General features: G+C 35.1%; 2 protein-coding genes across 14 annotated transcripts in view; one reads left to right on the top strand and one right to left on the bottom strand.

Moving 5' to 3' along the window:
• AP4S1 (adaptor related protein complex 4 subunit sigma 1) overlaps nucleotides 1-19076 on the bottom strand; it is an 83609-nt gene that overhangs the window by 3207 nt on the left and 61326 nt on the right. Inside the window, exons 6-7 of one of the 5 annotated variants that reach the window (XR_007412672.1) lie at nucleotides 14599-14707; nucleotides 11625-14503 (exon numbers count right to left, since the gene is read on the bottom strand). The exons of 1 other annotated variant lie outside the window; for it this stretch is intronic. The gene's annotated coding sequence lies outside the window, so the exon portion shown is untranslated. Of the gene's footprint in view, nucleotides 1-11624; nucleotides 14504-14575; nucleotides 14708-19076 lie in introns of those variants that run through there. 3 more of the 5 variants (XM_049113611.1, XM_049113613.1, XM_049113610.1) reach the window with 3 other exon arrangements.
• The window catches only part of HECTD1 (HECT domain E3 ubiquitin protein ligase 1), a 93927-nt gene that overhangs the window by 69825 nt on the left and 5026 nt on the right, over nucleotides 1-19076 (top strand). For 3 of the 9 annotated variants that reach the window (XM_025443883.3, XM_025443881.3, XM_025443878.3), the window contains 14 exons: nucleotides 2762-2895; nucleotides 3882-4004; nucleotides 5346-5502; nucleotides 7919-8141; nucleotides 9243-9297; nucleotides 9509-9691; nucleotides 10098-10305; nucleotides 10390-10475; nucleotides 10693-10820; nucleotides 14225-14426; nucleotides 15981-16118; nucleotides 16558-17165; nucleotides 18122-18200; nucleotides 18328-18421. In XM_025443883.3, coding sequence (XP_025299668.1) covers nucleotides 2762-2895; nucleotides 3882-4004; nucleotides 5346-5502; nucleotides 7919-8141; nucleotides 9243-9297; nucleotides 9509-9691; nucleotides 10098-10305; nucleotides 10390-10475; nucleotides 10693-10820; nucleotides 14225-14426; nucleotides 15981-16118; nucleotides 16558-17165; nucleotides 18122-18200; nucleotides 18328-18421 — 2418 coding nt within the window. The remainder of the gene's footprint in view (nucleotides 1-2761; nucleotides 2896-3881; nucleotides 4005-5345; nucleotides 5503-7918; nucleotides 8142-9242; nucleotides 9298-9508; nucleotides 9692-10097; nucleotides 10306-10389; nucleotides 10476-10692; nucleotides 10821-14224; nucleotides 14427-15980; nucleotides 16119-16557; nucleotides 17166-18121; nucleotides 18201-18327; nucleotides 18422-19076) is intronic. The other 6 variants (XM_035720136.2, XM_049113605.1, XM_025443882.3 and 3 more) reach the window with 3 other exon arrangements.

Here is a 19076-nt window from a genome sequence, read left to right as displayed (position 1 = left end):
GCAGAGGAGAAGTAGGTTCCAGGCAGGAATCCTGATGTGGGACTCAATCCCGGGACTCCAGGCTCATGCCCTGGGCCAAAGGCAGACACTCAACCGCTGAGCCACCCAGGCATCCCCAGATAGCTCCTTTCACTCAGTACATTGTGAAATTATCTTCACATTGTTTGATGGATTTCTATGGTGCTTGACTATGTGATCATTATTTAATAAATTCTCCATTTTGGACATTTAAAAGAAGTAATTGCTGAATTGCCTTTCAAAAATGTTGCGCTTCCATCATTATTATAGAATATCCTTTACCATGCATACATACATACATACAACCTTGATGCCACTGCCTGTTCTTTTTAAAAATTGAATTTGTTAATTTCAAATACAAGAACATTTATTTATATGAAGATATATGTATGTACATATATATACATATCTATATGTTTTTAAAGATTTTATTTATTTGAGAGAGAGAGAGATAGAGCGTGAGCTGGGGGAATGGCAGAGGGATAGGGAGAGGCAGACTCCCTGCTGAGCAGGGAGCCTGATGTGAGGTTTAGTCCCAGGGTCCTGGGATCATGACCTGAACTGAAGGCAGACGCTTAACCAACTGAACCACCCAGGTGCTTCTGAAGATGTATTTTAAGTACTATTTTATGTAAATCCTAACTTTAATGTATTTTCTTTTTTTTCTCTAAAGTGTCCTTTCCTATTCCAAGCCAAAAATTGGATCTGGCGTTCTGTGGTTTTAGGAGAATGATTATATTTCTCTGTGTCTACCTTGTCTGTTAAATATGTGTGTAGCAAAGTAATGATGATGATGATGACAAAATAATGTAAATCCATTGAATAAGCTGTATTCTACTCTGGTTTTTCTCATGGAGCCCCTCTGCCCCTCCCTACTGATTTGTTACGTGTTAATTTCCAGCTTTATTGATCATGTGAAAGTTAAAAAGGTTGTGGGTATGCTAGTAGGAAAGAATATTAAGGAGTTAGGGCTACCGGTTGCCTTTTAAAAACTATTGTTAGATGATTGCAATTTCCTTTTTTACATTTCTAAATGTAGAGGATTCTTTAAGGGTGCTGCTGTGAAGGATCAGAGTAACATCTGTCTTATAAAATAATTTCTCTATATGCAGACTTTTACTATGTTAGGTTTTGAGGGATGTGATTCTGTGATATGGTCAAATTTATGAAATAAGGAGCTATTTAAATGTTCTTACACTCAATAAAGAGAAGATGATAAGTAAAAAAAAAGCCTTTGACTTCAGTGAATTACAACATATGAGAGATGAAATTTCATTATCTAAAGTCAAAATAAAAAAAAAAAAGTCAAAATTTCCTTTGAAAGTAAGCCAAAAGCGGAATTGATTTTGTGTGTGTGTGTGTACACTACGACATCATGTTCTTGAGCCACCACTCCTAAATTGCAGGATGGCATCTTGCATGAGTTAGAGGTAACATATTTTATCAAATTTAAGATGTCATTAATTATAATTATTTTATGTCACTAAGGAAAAAATGTTGCCAATTTAGCCATGACTTGCCATTGCGTATAAGACACACTCTGATTCCAGAATATTAAAGTCTTAAAAAAAAAAATACATACCTTAGAAACTAATTGAATATAGTATCAGGCCTCTTTGTTCTACTAGCTGTCCATAAAAGGTATTGAATTTTAGTCCTGTGTAATTATTACTGTATTTGGTTCAGAGATTTGCAGATAAAAGATTCTACCAAGTAATTATAAATTGTCTTCTGAATGTTCTTTTGGAATATAGAGTATGTCTTTTTATCCACAGAAGGTTTTTTTCTTTCCTATCCAGTAAAACCTTCTCCTGTTTTAGTCCCATTATTACTTTTCGTTTTCTGTTCTTGTGCAGAATAGCTTGTCAGCATCTTCATTATGTGGGATTGTGTTTATCTGACACACATTTCTTTGGGGAAAGAGGGAATATGGATAACATGACAGATGGTACATACATTACTCCATAGTAAACAGGCAGTGTCCTTAAGTAGTTGTTACCATTAACCTGCCAGGTCACATAGCTAAACCTAGTCTCTCTGATTGACTTTATTCATTCTGTCTTTGCCTTTATGCGATCTTTTATAGTTTATATATTCTTTTGTTAGTTGTTTTTGGTTTTGCTTTTTTGGGGGGGGGGGCGGAGGGAAAGAGTGAGAAAGAATCTTCATGCCCCACATGGAGCCCAACATGGGACCTACTGAAATCATGACCTGAGCCAAAATTAAGAGTCTGATGCTTAATTGAGCCACCCAGGCACCCCTCTTTTGTTTACTTTTTAAATGCCTCTCTCCCCTGTAAGCTCCATGGGGGCTCAGACCATGTCTGTTTTGTTTACGACTGTATATACCTGGTGCCTAACACAGTTCTTGGCACATAGGTACTCAGTAGATATTTGCTGACAAAATGAATGACTCCTAAGTGTTCTTTTCACACCATGTTATGCTTCCTATGGTTTATGCAGACAGTGATAATAGGATTGTTATTTTTATACCTAGCCCTTATTGTTGATGGTTTATATTATGCTTTTGTAGACTTGGATTTAGTTTATGGTCATCCTTTATCTTGTGTTGTTTTCTACCATGCTTGTGACCAACATTACTCATTTTGTGTTTGTGGTGGTGGAAGAAGGGTGGCATCACTCTGTGTAGTCTTGAATTTTACCTTTGTTTTGTAAAAGCAGTATGTGGTTACCTTGTAATGCTTTATTGTGTTGAGAGTAAGATTGTTGGTTTTATTTCCTAGATTTCCTGGATAGCTGCCGTGCCAGTACTCTATTAGCTGAGCTAGATGATGATGAAGACTTGCCTGAGCCAGATGAGGAAGATGATGAGAATGAAGATGACAATCAAGAGGACCAAGAATACGAGGAGGTTATGGTAGAGAGAGTGTCTCCCATTCTCTTAACTAACATAAGATGTTAAAAATTGAAATGAAGAGAGGAAAAGCAAAGTCCTGGTTAAACTTTGAAATGGGGAAATACAGCACAGTTAGGAAAACGTGGTCAATTAAGAAAAGTATTTTTTTTTTTTTAAGAAAAGTATTTTTAATCTGAACATTTGTGATTCTCCTTTAAGAGAAATAAATTAAAGAAAAAAAATAAATTGGTTCTATTTGGAAAATACTAAAATATCACATGCTGATGTTTTGAGAGGTTTAAAAGTGTAAAGAACTCACTGATCCTAAAGAATATAATTTCATGGTTCTTACACAATAATTAAACTGTTTTTGTACATGCTGTTATGCGGGCAGTATTTCTATATTATTTCATCTGTCTTTACAGCTATGAGGTAGAGGCATAGAAAAAATAATGTGTCCAAATTAATCAATCGATTAAGTACAAAAATGGGTACCCAAGCTTAGAAGGTATGATCCAGAACTCTTAATGTTTAACTATTCTGATTGTCTTCAGACTGAACTTTCGCCTGAGAATACCCTTTATTGTAACTTGTATATTTTTTATTTCTCTTTATAAAATGTTACTAGATTTTTAAAAATGTCCTAAGTTGGTTTTTAATAGGGTGAAGGACTCCTAAGGTATACTCCTAAGTATATCTTAACTTTAAAACAGATTTACCACACACACACACACAAAAAAAAAAACAGATTTACCATAGCATATGTCTTGTGAAGGTCAGTAAATGATGCATGGTGAATATATAAAGCATTCAGTTTATAAGGTTTCTGAAGGTGGCTAATGAACATGAAGTATTTTAATGATAGTTTTGATAATAGGGTTTGATAGTTTCAGGTTTGAGCAAAATGGGGAGATATGTATATGTGTGTATATATATGTGTATATATATATATATTTGAGATATATGTCAAATAATTAGATATGTCTCTTCACGTTTTCTTATTTCAGATTCTGAGACGTCCATCCCTGCAGCGTCGAGCTGGCTCTCGCTCTGACGTAACACACCACGCTGTCACCTCGCAGCTACCACAAGTTCCTGCTGGAGCAGGGAGCCGACCTATTGGGGAACAGGTAATATCTTAATGTTTATCTTCCCTACAGTGTGTTTTTCTTCCTCTCACAGTAAAGCATCAACCAAAATGCCTAGAAAAATATATAGGGGTTAAGGTTGGGATGGGAAACTACCAGATTGAGTTAACAAAAAGAAATTACTCTTACTGCTTGGGTTCTGTATTCAAGAAAGAGTCCATAATTGCTCTGGCATAAGGCATAAAGCTGTTTCTTACTTGAAAGCCCATTATCTTGGCCCTTGGATAACAGTGAACATTTATTAAAATGATTAATTACTGTTAACCAAGATTTACAGTTTTCAGTAATAGTAGTGGAGATACTAGTCTACTAGCTTAACATTTATTGATCATTAATTCAGTTAATTAACCATTAATTAAATCCTAGCCATTATTTTTAATACTTTACATGTATTAGCTAATTCAATCCTTTTCAACAACCTTTTAAGAGTTATTAGCCCTAATTTTCAGATGAAGTGACCTTGCTATAGGTCACACAGAAGTTTTGGATCTAGGACTAAAACCCAAACATTCTGGCTATACAGCTATCATATGTCCATTTGATTTATTACACAGGTTAATTTTAATTAAGTGTTCAAAATATGAGGGTTATGTGTGTGCATACAAGTACATACATAATTGTTATTTATTACATCAGACATTTAATAAAGTTCGTTGATCTCTTTTTTTTATTGATAGCAAAAGTGAAGGAGAGAAGAAAATATCACTTTTAAAAACTTTCATTATGGAAATTTTCAAACCTGCCGGAAATAGAATAATGCAGTGAATCCCCGGAGTCCATCATCTGACTGTAATAGTTACCAACACTTTGTCAAACAAGAGGATTTATTTTGCCCCATAGTTACTTAAAACAACTTCTAAACATTATATTTTGTATGTAATTCAGTATGTAATAAAATTTATGCTTTTAGAAAAGCAACTTATTTAAAAATAATTATAAGTTCATAGGTTCACAGGAAGTTGGCAAGATAGTAGAGCAGTCTTGTGCCCTTTGCCCAATTTCTTCCAATGGTTATGCCTTACCTAACAACAGTCAAAATCAGGAAATTAACATTGGGACAGTGTATGTATATGGTTCTTTGTCGTTTTATTGTGTGTGGATTAGTGTAGCCACCACTAAGGTAGTAAGCTTAAATCATTAAGAAATGTATGTGCCCATCCATACACGTTTATGTTGGCTCATTTTGTGCATAAGAAATATGGCTAAATAAGGAAGTGTAATAGCTATATAGAGAAGTATTTAACATACCTTATTTTAAAGATAGCACATCACTTTTGCAATAATGAAAAGTTTTATCTTTATTTGTATGTGGAATTGTAACAGGAAGAAGAGGAGTATGAAACAAAAGGAGGACGTCGGAGAACATGGGATGATGATTATGTGCTCAAGCGGCAGTTTTCTGCTTTGGTTCCTGCTTTTGATCCTAGACCTGGTCGTACTAATGTCCAGCAGACGACTGATCTAGAGATTCCACCCCCAGGTACTGTGTATTTTAGTTTTGTGATTTAATTTGAAAAGATACTGGGATGCCTGGGTGGCTCAGTGGTTGAGCAGGTATCTGCCTTTGGCTCAGGGTGTGATCCCTGGTCTGGGGATAGAGTCCTGCATAGGGCTGCCTGTGGGGAGCCTGCTTCTCCCTCTGCCTGTGTCTCTGCCTCTCTCTATGTGTCTTTCATGAAGAAATAAATAAAATCTTTAATAATAATTTGAACAGATAGCAAATCAGATAGTTGTATGTAATTAGGAAAGGAAGTGGCTACTTATATATGCAGGTTATAATAAACGTTTTCAGGAGAAAAACCTAAATACCAGCCACAAGTCCTTAAAAAAATGCAGACTGTTTTTAAAGAAGCAAATTACAGTGCTTTAAAAACACTGTGTTTTGTATTTGTTTTATTTTAAAGGAAGGCTCATTTAAAGATAGATAATTTGTATTCTGTATTCTACTGGATCAGAATTGCTATGGATTGTTCCTATTCTACTTTGACAGTGGAAAGTTGTATAGTAGTTTGATTTATGGTCTCCAATTAGCCTGGTAACTCTTTTTCTTACAACTCTTTTTTGGTTGTAGTAGCACACTAATGATCTCCCAAAGGTGTTTAGGTCCTAACCTCCACAGTCTGGGAATAGGTTACCTTAACATGACAAAAGAGATTTTGCAGATGAGATTAAATCAAGGATTTTGAGATGGGAGAATTATCCTGGATCAGCCTGGTACGCCCAGTGTAATCACTAGTGTTCCATAAAAGGAATACCAGAGGGGGGCGCCTGAGTGGCGCAGTTGGTTGAGCATCAGACTCTGTTTCAGCTCAGGTCACGATCTTGGGGTCATAACAATGAGAGCCCTGAGTCAGACTCTGCTCAGGGTGGAGTCTGTTTGAGACTCTGTCTCCCTTTCCCTTGGCCCTTCCCTCTCTGCACTCAGGGTCTCTCTCTCCTAAAATAAGTAAATAAATCTTAAAAAAAAAAAAAAGTTTAAGAGGACTACAAGAGGATCTGAGACTGAGAAGGAGATTTGACAACAGGAAGTAGAGATCACAGTGATGAGGGGCCATGAACTGTGGAATATGGGCAGCCTCTAGATGCTAGAAAAGGCAAGTAAATTCTTTCTTGGAGCATCCAGAAAGAGCAAAGCCCTGCCATCCTATTTAAGGTTTCTCACTTCTGGAACTGGTTGTTTTAAACCAACCAGTTTATGATAATTTGTTAGAACAGCAATAGGATGCTAATACACTGAGCAAATCATTTAATTTATGTAAACCTGAATTTTCTCATCTCTTACATGGAGAAAATAATCGTTTCTGTTCAATGAAGTAGTTAAAAGTTTTAAATGAGGTAAAAAAAATATAAAGTCCTTAGCATGGTACCTAATACATGCCTCAATAATTGTCAGCTATAGTAATTGGTATATTATCTTTAAGGAAGACTTAAATGTTGATTAGTGTGGAATGTGTTTTTTACTTGATAGAATGCTGTCTGTTAAATAAGGAAGTAGGTGTGCTTCATAGTATGATGTTCTGTGGTGAGGTTGCATATAGGCTGAATCAAGGTCTTTCAAGATCCTTTAAAAATAAAAATCTATGGTAGGGAATATAAATAGGTAAAAGTTTTCTATAGTGCTCTTTGGCAATGTATTTATTACTACTAGAAATCTATACTAAAGAAATATTGTCTCTGCACCCAGATTTATATACATTGATGACTACAGAAGTATTATTTATATCATCAGAAAAGTGGAAATGACCTTCATTTTGTATCATAGGGATATAATTCGGTTAACATTTAATGGAATGTCATGCAGTGAATAAAGTAATACTTTAGAAGATTATATCGTGATATGAGGAAAAAATTCCTGAGCTAATGAAAAAAAAAGGGTACACCACCAAAAACACTATATACCTAATTGTTTGTGTGTGTGTTTGTATGTTTACCTCACAATCTACTTATTCAGGGTGAGCAAAAGATTGATAATTCATTGACCAGAGTCTGTGGTTTTCTCTGAATGTAGAATTATGAATACTTTTAGTGTTTTCATAAGTCTAAAATGTTTCTGAAATATTCATACTGTTAGCACATGTTTTCTTAAAATGAGAGATCCTTATCAAATTCATAAATTCTGCTTTAGTGCTAGGTCTTTAAGTAGCCTAGATGTATTCTTTCCATTTTTAAACAAATAGTTGAGGCCAGGAGTCTTGTAAGGAGCTGACGTCTTTAGTTAATATATATAACAGAATAATATAATACTGTAACAGAAGAATTTAACAGAAAAATATACAGAAGAATTAACAGAATATAACAAGAATTTAGATTGCATGTAGCTTTGTCTCCCAGTGCAGTGTTTTTTTATGGAGTGCTTGTTAAAGTGTGATTGTTTTTGATGTCTTCCATATTTTTAGGAACGCCTCATTCAGAGCTCTTAGAAGAAGTGGAATGCACTCCATCACCTCGATTAGCCCTCACTTTGAAAGTAACAGGTCTTGGAACAACTCGTGAAGTTGAATTACCACTCACTAATTTCAGATCAACCATTTTTTACTATGTACAAAAATTGCTTCAATTGTCCTGTAATGGCAATGTGAAATCAGATAAACTTAGGCGTATTTGGGAGCCAACATACACGTAAGAGATTTTAATTTAATGTTTTAAGTAGATATTTTCATGATACATGGGCCAAGAAGCATTGTATTTCTGTATTTTTTACTGTAGAAGCAAAATATTTGGTTCTTATTCTCTTGATTTACAACACTGGATAAGAGCATTTCTGACTCATGATGTAGATTGGTTTACGGTTTCAACTGGAAGTAACTTTAGAAATAAACTAGACTAGTATCTTATGTAATAATTGTTGAACTCTTTGGGATTGTATATGAAGTACTAAATATTTTCAAATATTTATTTGTTTTGGGACTTGCGAGTTAAGCCTACCCCTCTTTGTTCATTCATTCATTAGGCAAATAATTAATAATCACCTTGGGCACATTTAACATTTTGGTGCCTCATTCTGTTAATCTGTAAAATGAGAGTGGTTGTGAGGAATCAATGAATTAATATATGTAAAGTGTTTTCAGTATCATCTGGGTGTTTACTATTACTTATAATAATTAATTTAATATAATTTAATATAAATAAAATTTTAATTATCCTTCTGTAAATTTTACTTTTTTCTGATGTTCTCTTAACATCATTGATAAATTTATATAATGTCTAATAAAGTGATCTACATCCTTTTGAGATAGAACAGAAGGCTTATCATGGTATTCTCCCCACTTTGTTCAGTTATTGGAGTTTCAAATTTGATCTCCACTGCCTAATGTGAACATAAGGGCTCCTGGTCCTTGTATTCGTATCCTTTTTTTCTATCTAGACACATTAGCAAACCATTTTCTCATCTCTTTTTATTTTTATAAGAATAAATGAAAGTTGTAACACATGATATAGTGTATTGCTTCATATCTTTAAAAGTTCTAGGTTTGATGTGTACATTCTTTGCAATTCCCCTAAATTTATAAATAATAACTTTTTTAGGAATATGATTTCTGCTACTTTCCCTTGTGTTTAACAAACTGATTTTTTAAAAAAAAATATTGTCCCTGGGTTTAATGTTTAAGCATGTGGCTAATGAATGACATCATCATATTTTTTAAAAACTTAAAGCCTTATTGGAAATAACCACAAATCATTTGATTTATGAATTAATGAGAATAATATCTTCATATTTAGAATCATGTACAGAGAAATGAAGGATTCTGACAAAGAGAAGGAAAATGGAAAAATGGTAAGTTATATTTAAATGGATCTTCTTGAAAAAAAGGGAAAAGATAAAAACTAATACTTTTAATTGAACGTTTGAGGGGAAAAAAAAACACTAACATGGAACTCTTTAGATGAGGTTAAGTGCATGATTTTAAAGCTCCCTTATATAATGCATGTGAAACAGCATAGACTTTTAATCAGGAAAGGCCAACATTTGGTTTTTCCTATTGTAGGGTTGTTGGTCTATAGAGCATGTGGAACAGTACCTTGGCACTGATGAATTACCAAAGAATGACTTGATAACCTACCTGCAGAAGAATGCAGACGCCGCTTTCCTGCGCCACTGGAAATTAACTGGCACTAATAAAAGTATTAGGAAAAACAGAAATTGTTCTCAGCTCATAGCTGCATATAAGGTATATATTGGCATCAAAACACAATTGGGAATGGCTTTGTGCTTTGTTTGCAGCTTTTAAAGAGTCATAAGAAAAAAGAGGTTCATTGGGACATGTTTAAAAAATGAAGTTAAATTAACATTGTTAATATGCCAAGTACTAAAATTTCAAATATGATTTGTGGTATTGGATCTAAGTACATTGTTTTAACTGTGGCTTATGGTGGGTTATAGTTTATAACTATAGTTATAGTTATATTTGGGAATTCTATTGGTTTAGAACACATTGATTTTCAACTTGAGTAATACTGTTTTTATTTTAAAGGCAGTTCTTTGAAAAATTTAGGCATTTTCAAATACTTACAGGATGATACATTGCTTTTCTCAAAAATGTGATTAATGGCTAGTTTTACTAATTGTTTCCATAGGATTTTTGTGAGCATGGAACAAAGTCTGGATTAAACCAGGGGGCCATTTCTACTCTTCAAAGTAGTGATATTCTTAATTTGGCAAAAGAACAGCCTCAGGCCAAAGCTGGCAATGGACAGAATTCTTGTGGAGTAGAAGATGTCCTTCAGCTTCTGCGTATTCTCTATATAGTTGCAAGTGATCCTTATTCAAGAATATCCCAAGAAGGTCTGTAAGAATCTTTGTTTCATTTCTGTAGCATTTTAAAAAGGAAATTAGTTTATATTTTTATTAATTTTATTAATTTTACAGAAGGTGATGAGCAGCCTCAGTTTACTTTTCCACCAGATGAATTCACTAGCAAAAAAATCACAACAAAAATTTTGCAGCAGATTGAGGTAATAAAATCACATAGTCAAACTCTTTAGTCTGTAACTTTTGGACTTTCAAAGTATTTTCTCTTCTTCCTTTTCTCTTTCCCACCATTTCTACTGTTAATCTCTGATTCAGTGATGTAGGCCATGTGGCCCACTGCATTAATTTCTTTAATTACTTTTGAGAACTGACTCCTTTTTAAATAACTGCCTGAAGACATTGTTATTTGTTAATTTGTAGGAACCATTGGCCTTGGCAAGTGGAGCTCTACCAGACTGGTGTGAACAGTTAACCAGCAAGTGTCCTTTTCTAATACCATTTGAAACTAGACAGCTGTATTTCACGTGTACAGCATTTGGTGCATCAAGGTAGGAAGTTTGCCTTTTTATATTTTTTAATGTTATATAAGCTCAAAATGTACAAATATACTTCTGTCAAGACTGATAGAAGGAATATATTATCCTGTTTTCTTATGAAGAGTTGTCAGTGTTTAAACATTTTTTTGTTGTTTCCAGTTGGATATATGCTCTTCTACAGTTGACCCTTAAACAGTGGTGTTGGGGTTAGGGACACCAACCCTCCTCCCTGCAAAGTTGAAAATTATATTTAAAGATTTTAGGGGATCCCTGGGTGGCGCAGCGGTTTAGCGCCTGCCTTTGGCCCAGGGCGCGATCCTGGAAGACCCGGGATCGCATCCCACGTCGGGCTCCCGGTGCATGGAGCCTGCTTCTCCCTCTGCCTGTGTCTCTGCTTCTCTCTCTCTCTGTAACTATCATAAATAAATAAAGATTTAAAAAAAAACCACATTTATTAAAAAAAAAAAAAAAGATTTTATTTGAGAGAGGGAACACAAGCAGGAGGGGGAACAGCAGGCAGAGGGAGAGGGAGAGGCAGGCTCCCCACTAAGCAAGGAGCTCAACGCAAGGCTTAATCTCAGGATCCTGAGATCATGACCTGAGCTGAAGGCAGATGCTTAACCGACTGAGCCACCCAGATGCCTTGAAAATCATACTTAAAAAGTGTATAGCTTTTGGTTCCCAAAAACTTTACTAATAGCCTCCTGCTGACTGGAAGTCTTACTGATAGCATAAACAGTCAGTTAACATGTATTTTGTATGTTATGTGTATTATATACTGTATTCTTAGAATGAAATAAGCTAGAGAAAAGAAAATTAAAAAAAAGATTTTATTTATTCATGAGAGATACAGAGAGAGAGGCAAAGACACAGGCAGAGAGAGAAGCAATCTCCATGCAGGGAGCCAATGCGGAATTCTATCCCAGAACTCCAGGATCTTGCTCTGAGCCAAAAGCAGATGCTCAACCGCCGAGCCACCCAGGCATCCCAAGAAAGAAAATGTTAAGAAAATCACAAGGAAGGAAGAAGAAAAATTTATAGTACTACATTTATTTTGAAAATCCTCAAAAATAAAATAAAATATAAAAAGTAAAAAATCCCACATATACATAGATCCATGTAGGTCATGCTTGTTATTCAAGGGTCAACTGTATTTTTTTTTTAATAATGAATTTATTTTTTATTGGTGTTCACTTTGCCAACATACAGAATAACATCCAGTGCTCATCCCTTCAAGTGCCCCCATCAGTGCCTGTCACCCATTCACCCCTACCCCCCGCCCTCCTCCCCTTCCACCACCCCTAGTTCGTTTCCCAGAGTTAGGAGTCTCTATGTTCTGTCTAAGGGTCAACTGTATTATATTTTTTATCAGCATTTATTGTACAATTTCTTTTTTTCTTTTTCAAAGGTAGAAGGGGAAGGGGCAGAGGGAGGAGGCAGAATCTTGAGCAGGCTCCATGCCTAGCGCAGAGCCCGACCTCACAACCCTGCGATCATGATCTTAGCTGAAATCAAGAGTCAGACGCTTGAGTGACTGAGCCATTCTGGTGCCCCTTCTGTATAGTTTCTTAAGCAGCTTACATAAAGTATTAGTTGCTGATATTCCTGGGAATGTCAGATTAACTGCTTGTAAATATATTTGATAACATTGAAAGTTTCCTTCCTTCTGGCCATCATTTTTTTTTTATTGTCTTCTGACATACTACGTATTTTACTTATTTTTTCTGTCTCCTTCCAGTAGATGAAAGTTTCATGAGGGCAGGAATTTCTGGCAGTTTTGTTCACTGATCTAGCTGTAGTTCCTAAAGCATTGCACATTGTAGGTATTCAGTAAATATTTTTTGAATGGTGGAATAGCCACAGTACTTTCAAAATTGATGTAAAAAGATTATAATTTAAAATGGATCTGTTGGGGATCCCTGGGTGGCGCAGCGGTTTAGCGCCTGCCTGTGGCCCAGGGCGCGATCCTGGAGACCCGGAATCGAATCCCACATCAGGCTCCCGGTGCATGGAGCCTGCTTCTCCCTCTGCCTATGTCTCTGCCTCTCTCTCTCTCTCTCTCTGACTATCATAAATAAATAAAAATTAAAAAAATAAAAATAAAAAAAATAAATAAAATGGAGCTGTTGGCTTCACTTTTAAGTTATGCTATTTACAAATCATTTGTACATGTGGAACTATAGGCCTGTTGTCATAAATGGCATTGGTTATGGTTTCTGTTATAGATAAGGAAATTCTCAGAGTACATAGCTGATTGACCTGAGATTACCAAAAAATTACAACACATGTGAGAGCAAATCTTTCATCATCTTTTTTTTTTTTTTTCATCATCTTATTCATAGTTCAGGATTCTTTCTCCCACCCTTGATGGATTTGGTTAGCTCTGCATTATCCAAAAGAAAATATTTTTTTAATATTTTATTTTTTAAAAGATTGTATTTATTTTAGAGTTGAGGGGAGAGAGAGAGAGAGAGGGAGAACAAGCAAGCAGGGAGAGGAACAGAGAGAGATAAGTAAACTCGGTGCTCAGCACAGAGCCCCAAGTGGGGCTCGATCCCACAACCCTAAGATCAAGACCTGAGCCAAAATCAAGAGTTGGACTTAACCAACTGAGCCACCCAGACACCCGTAAAGATTTTATTTTTAAATAGTCTCTCCATACAGCATGGCTCAAACTGAGACCAAGAGTCTCATGCTCTACCAACTGAGCCAACCACCTGCCCCAAAAGAAAATATTTTAAAATCAATTGCATTATAATGATGGCTTTCAGTTTGTATCATAGTAACAAAGATAGCTTAACCATTTTTTAGTTTCTCTGATAGTTAAGAAATATTCATTTATATTTTTTATGTATCATAAATTTGTCTATTTTTTAATTGAAGTATAGTTGACATACCATGTTACATTAATGGCAGGTGTACAACAGTGATTCAGCAACTCTGTACATTATGCTATGCTCACAATTGTAGCAACCATATGTCAACTATACAGTGTTATTATAATACTACTGATTGTATTCCTGATGCTCTTCCTTTCATCCGAAGTTTGTATATATTTTTATATTTGTATATATTTTTATGTTATGTAGGATTGGGACCATGGACCTTTATTTTGATCTGTTAATTACTAAAGTAAGGAAAATTTAGACCTAAGTATTTTCTTAATTTGTTTAGGAAAATAATAAAGGAAAAAAAAAAAGGAAATTAATAAAGGGATTTATATGTTTTAAGAGAGGAAGCAATAATTTATGCAATAAAAGAATTTACTAATTTTATCACTTGTTTGTTTTACAACTAATTTTATCACTTAATACTACTTAAAAGAATAGTGAAATCTTTGAATTATGTTCCTGGGTTAGTAGCACATTCAAACTATTACTGAATGTTACAACTACATAAATATTTTTCTGTTTTAGAGCAATAGTGTGGTTACAAAACCGACGTGAAGCCACTGTGGAAAGAACAAGAACCACCAGTAGTGTAAGGCGAGATGATCCTGGAGAGTTTCGAGTGGGTCGTCTCAAGCATGAAAGAGTAAAAGTTCCACGTGGTGAATCACTGATGGAATGGGCTGAAAACGTCATGCAAATTCATGCAGACCGGAAATCAGTTCTTGAGGTACCTCGCATATAATTTCTTTTAGTGTGTACAAATGACAGAAAACCAGCAAACCTGCATGTTCAACAACATTCAACCTGCATTAGATAGAAATGAAAAACGGAGAAGGATTTCTCTACCCTCTATGCAAGGCCTTTCCCCCGATAGAACATCTAAGAGGATGTCAGCTTACTTCTTCAGAGAGGTCAGGATCTTGTGGTTTGGTGGGCAGCAAAGAGTATCTCTGTCCTTGAGGTGAGAAAGTGCTTGGCCTTTTTGAAGGACATATTCCCTTCTTAAAGCTAGAAACAAATAATAGCACTCACTAAGGATTCTTTTTGATACTCTATTTTTTTTTAAAGATTTTATTTATTCATGAGAGAGAGAGGCAGAGAACATAGGCAGAGGGAAAAGCAGGTTCCTCTCAGGGAGCCCAATGTGGGACTCATTCCCAGACCCTGGGATTTGGCCCCGAGCCAAAGGCAGATGCTCAACTGCTGAGCCACCCAGGCATCCCTCTTTTTGATACTCTAAATTCTACCTTTATATTAAGCTATGCTATTAGATATCTGCAATTTTGGAGCACACTGTTTCGTTATATTGTTAAACTGTACTTGGCATTATATCTTTGGCCTGTATTGAGAGCTATTAATAGCAAATGACAGTATAAAATTTAATATACTTACTGTAGAGATGTTATTGTAGGCATTGTCCATTATATCCTATATATCCATTATTCCTTATAGGCACAATGGAACACATCTGTCTCCTGTCATAAATGTGAACCAGCTGCTTAGTTTATCTTTTTGATCAGAGACTGATCATGACAAATATGGTGTATCTCTAGAAAATATATAAGACTCTTAGGGTTTTCACTTTAAACTCTCTTTACCAATAAAATAATAATAATAATAATAATAATAATAATAATCTCTGCCTTCATCTTATTCTTCTTACCCATATATTCCTCTAACTAGATAAACCTCAATTATTTATTTATTTATTTATTTTTTACCATGCATTAGGTTTTTGTAAGCTGCCTCAAGTCATTTGTGGAATATGTAGAGTATGGATAAAAAGCTTTATTTTTTTAATTTTATTTCTTTAATTTTTTTTTGATAAAAAGCTTTAAAGTGACTACCTAAAGTCAGGAATAAGTGGAAGAGTTTGGGTTTTAAACGTGTTATATAGACATACATAAAAATCTGTATGCCGTCTTTTCCTCAAGCAAATGATGTAACCTTTTTATCTAAAATTTGGTTTCCTAAAAAAAATAAAATAAAATAAAATAAAATTTGGTTTCCTTTGGTGTAAAGAGAGGAAAATCTATTTTTGTAGGATGGGGTGTGAGAAATAAATTAATGTATTAACAATGCTTACCACAGTGTTTAAATATGTAATGGTATACAACAAATACACTCTTTAGAAAAACTAGAATAAAACTTGTGTGTTTACAAATGTGTTGTTTATAATATTCTGCTGTTGTAAGAAAAAGATGTATTACTTGGCAAAAATGAGATCATTTGAGAAAAATTTTTTAAGCTCAATTTTCCCCACAATTTGTTTATATTTTAGGTTGAATTTTTAGGAGAGGAAGGAACTGGTTTGGGCCCTACATTAGAGTTTTATGCTCTGGTGGCAGCAGAATTCCAGAGAACTGATTTGGGAGCTTGGCTTTGTGATGATAACTTTCCAGATGATGAATCTCGTCATGTAAGATTTATTTCCCAATTTGTGATTATTTGTAATTCTGCTTTTAGTAGTAAGAATAGGTTATGCTTTCAGAATTTAAGCCAAGTTTTCTGAGTTTATTTTTTAAAGATTTCATTTATCTGAGAGAGAGCACAAAGGGAAAGGCAGAGGGAGAGGGAGCAAGCAGACTCCCCACTGAGTGGGGAGCTGGACATGGGGCTCCCTCCCAGGACAGACATTTAACTGACTGAGCCACCTAGGAGTTCCTCTGGCTCTCTTATTATTATTGATGATTCTTGATGCTCCTAAAAGGGTTTTAAAGGATAAAATTCAGTCACCAAAAACTATTTAATAAAAGGGAGTATATATAAATACTTTAAGATAACTAAGTTGATGAAGATGTTTAATATTTATGCATCTTTTATCTAATTTTATTTATATTTCTCCCTCTAAAAATTAGGTTGATCTTGGAGGTGGATTGAAACCTCCTGGATACTATGTGCAGAGATCGTGTGGACTGTTCACAGCACCATTTCCGCAAGACAGTGATGAGCTTGAAAGGATCACGAAACTCTTTCATTTCCTTGGAATTTTCTTGGCCAAATGCATTCAAGACAATAGACTTGTGGACTTACCTATTTCTAAACCTTTCTTTAAACTTATGTGCATGGGTGATATTAAAAGCAACATGAGTAAATTAATTTATGAGTCACGAGGTGATAGAGACTTACATTGTACTGAAAGTCAGTCTGAAGCTTCTACAGAAGAAGGTCATGATTCACTCTCAGTAGGAAGCTTTGAAGAGGATTCAAAATCAGAGTTTATTCTAGATCCCCCCAAACCCAAACCCCCAGCTTGGTTTAATGGAATTTTAACTTGGGAAGACTTTGAACTAGTAAACCCACACAGAGCCAGATTTTTAAAAGAAATTAAAGACCTTGCAGTCAAGAGGCGTCAGATTTTAAGCAACAAAGGTCTTTCTGAAGATGAGAAGAACACGAAATTACAAGAACTAGTGCTAAAGAATCCATCAGGTTCTGGGCCTCCACTTAGCATAGAGGATTTAGGGTAAGTTTTATATATATATATATGTTCATCAACCTAATGGATGAATAAATTTTAAAGCTTTTGTTTCTTTGTACCCACTAATATGCAATGTATAAGTTAAATAGTCTGTTAAGAACAATAATATGCTGGGGGAAATAGTACCGATTTGAATCTTTGAATAGTTCATATTATAAAGACCACACTCAGAATACCAGAACATAATGCTTTAATCATTAGATCTCTGGAAGATTATCTGATTTATTGAATATGATTAATGTATATATCTTATGAAAGTCCAAACCCAAAAATATTTTTGAGAAATCATGGCTAGTTAATACATGTAGTATACTTGGCAAAACTTAAAATAGTGTGCTTTATATGTAGGCCTTATGCCCAATGGCTTAGCCAACCAAATGCTACACATCTTGTAATAAAATTCTGTTAATTTGTATACATGTAATGATTATACTCTTGGTATGTTTTACTGTGATTTTGGGTTGACTGAGTCTTGTTTTCTTCTTTCTTTCTTGTTAGTGTTGAGAAGTTTTGTTTGATAAGTTATTATATATTGAAGGCTTGATTTGAGGGTAGGGAGAGAGGATGAATAACTTTAGCAAAGCAATAGATTCTTCTTGGAAAAAAAAAAAAGTAAAGATGTTGCTGCTGTAATTTTTTGCAAAAACCCTTACTTTATTAATTGTGTGCCCTAAGGGGGAAGCACAATATGGAAAGGTGGTGGTTTCGTGCAATCTTTGCAAAGACAGGTTTGGTAACAGTTGGCCTAATAGTTTTTGTGCAGAGTTTTTGCATTCAAAAGGCCTCATACTTAACATCTGAGCTGGTGTACTGTTTTTGTTGGAAGGGTGCAGGGGTGGGCTGTGGAGGAGGCAGGAGATTCATAGTTTTGGCAGCGGTGTTTTAAAAAATTAAACATCAATGATAGCTGAATGTTCATCCAATCCTTTTTGTCTTCCTAGTTTAAATTTCCAGTTTTGCCCTTCCTCAAGAATATATGGTTTTACAGCTGTGGATCTCAAGCCAAGTGGGGAAGATGAGGTAATAAAAATTTTGCTTTTGATATAGTTGTAAGCTCAGAACATCCTCTTACTGAGGCCAGTTGTAGTAGGTGCTGCTGAAATATTCCTAGATATTAACAATAATGTTGGCTAATTTTCCTTTGTAGATGATAACAATGGATAATGCAGAAGAGTATGTGGATTTGATGTTTGACTTTTGTATGCATACGGGTATTCAGAAACAGATGGAAGCCTTTAGAGGTAAATTTTAGGGCTCTTTACCTTATTAATCATTCTTTTACTTTGAGACAGTTGAAATTAAGGCACTTCTTTTGTCAAGAATTGCAGGTAATCTCTAGATTGGCCCTCTGGTTTTCTGTCTTACAAATAGTTAGGTCCTGCAGAGTACCCGGAACAGGTTGGGACATTCTCAAGCTGTGGCATACCCTCAGCTTGTTGCTCCTGAGTAATGGAGGATTCATTTTTGGCCTACATTTCATTCATTTGTACATGGATATAAGGTTGCATACTTTACACTTTCATGATCAGGATGAATTAAACCATGTTGGAACCTAAGTTCTCCAGGTAAAATTGAAGCAAAATACGAGAGACTGTTCATCACATACTAGTTTTTTGTTGTTGTTTTTAAAGATTTTATTTTTATTTATTTGTGAGAGACACAGAGAGAGAGAGAGAGAGAGAGAGGTAGAGACACAGGCAGAGGGAGAAGCAGGCTCCATGCAGGGGAGCCCGATGTGGGAATTGATCTCGGGTCTCCAGGATCAGGCCCTTGGCTGAAGGCAGACGCTCAACCACAGCCACCCAGGGATCCCCATCACATACTAGTTTTGAACATGGGACTACAGCTTTAGCTAGCTTGTTAAGACACAAAGAGCTAGTTAAGAAATTACTAGAA

Source organism: Canis lupus, chromosome 8 (genome assembly GCF_003254725.2).
Source record: "Canis lupus dingo isolate Sandy chromosome 8, ASM325472v2, whole genome shotgun sequence".
Lineage (NCBI taxonomy): Eukaryota > Metazoa > Chordata > Mammalia > Carnivora > Canidae > Canis > Canis lupus.
This window is presented reverse-complemented; position numbering and strand designations above follow the sequence as displayed.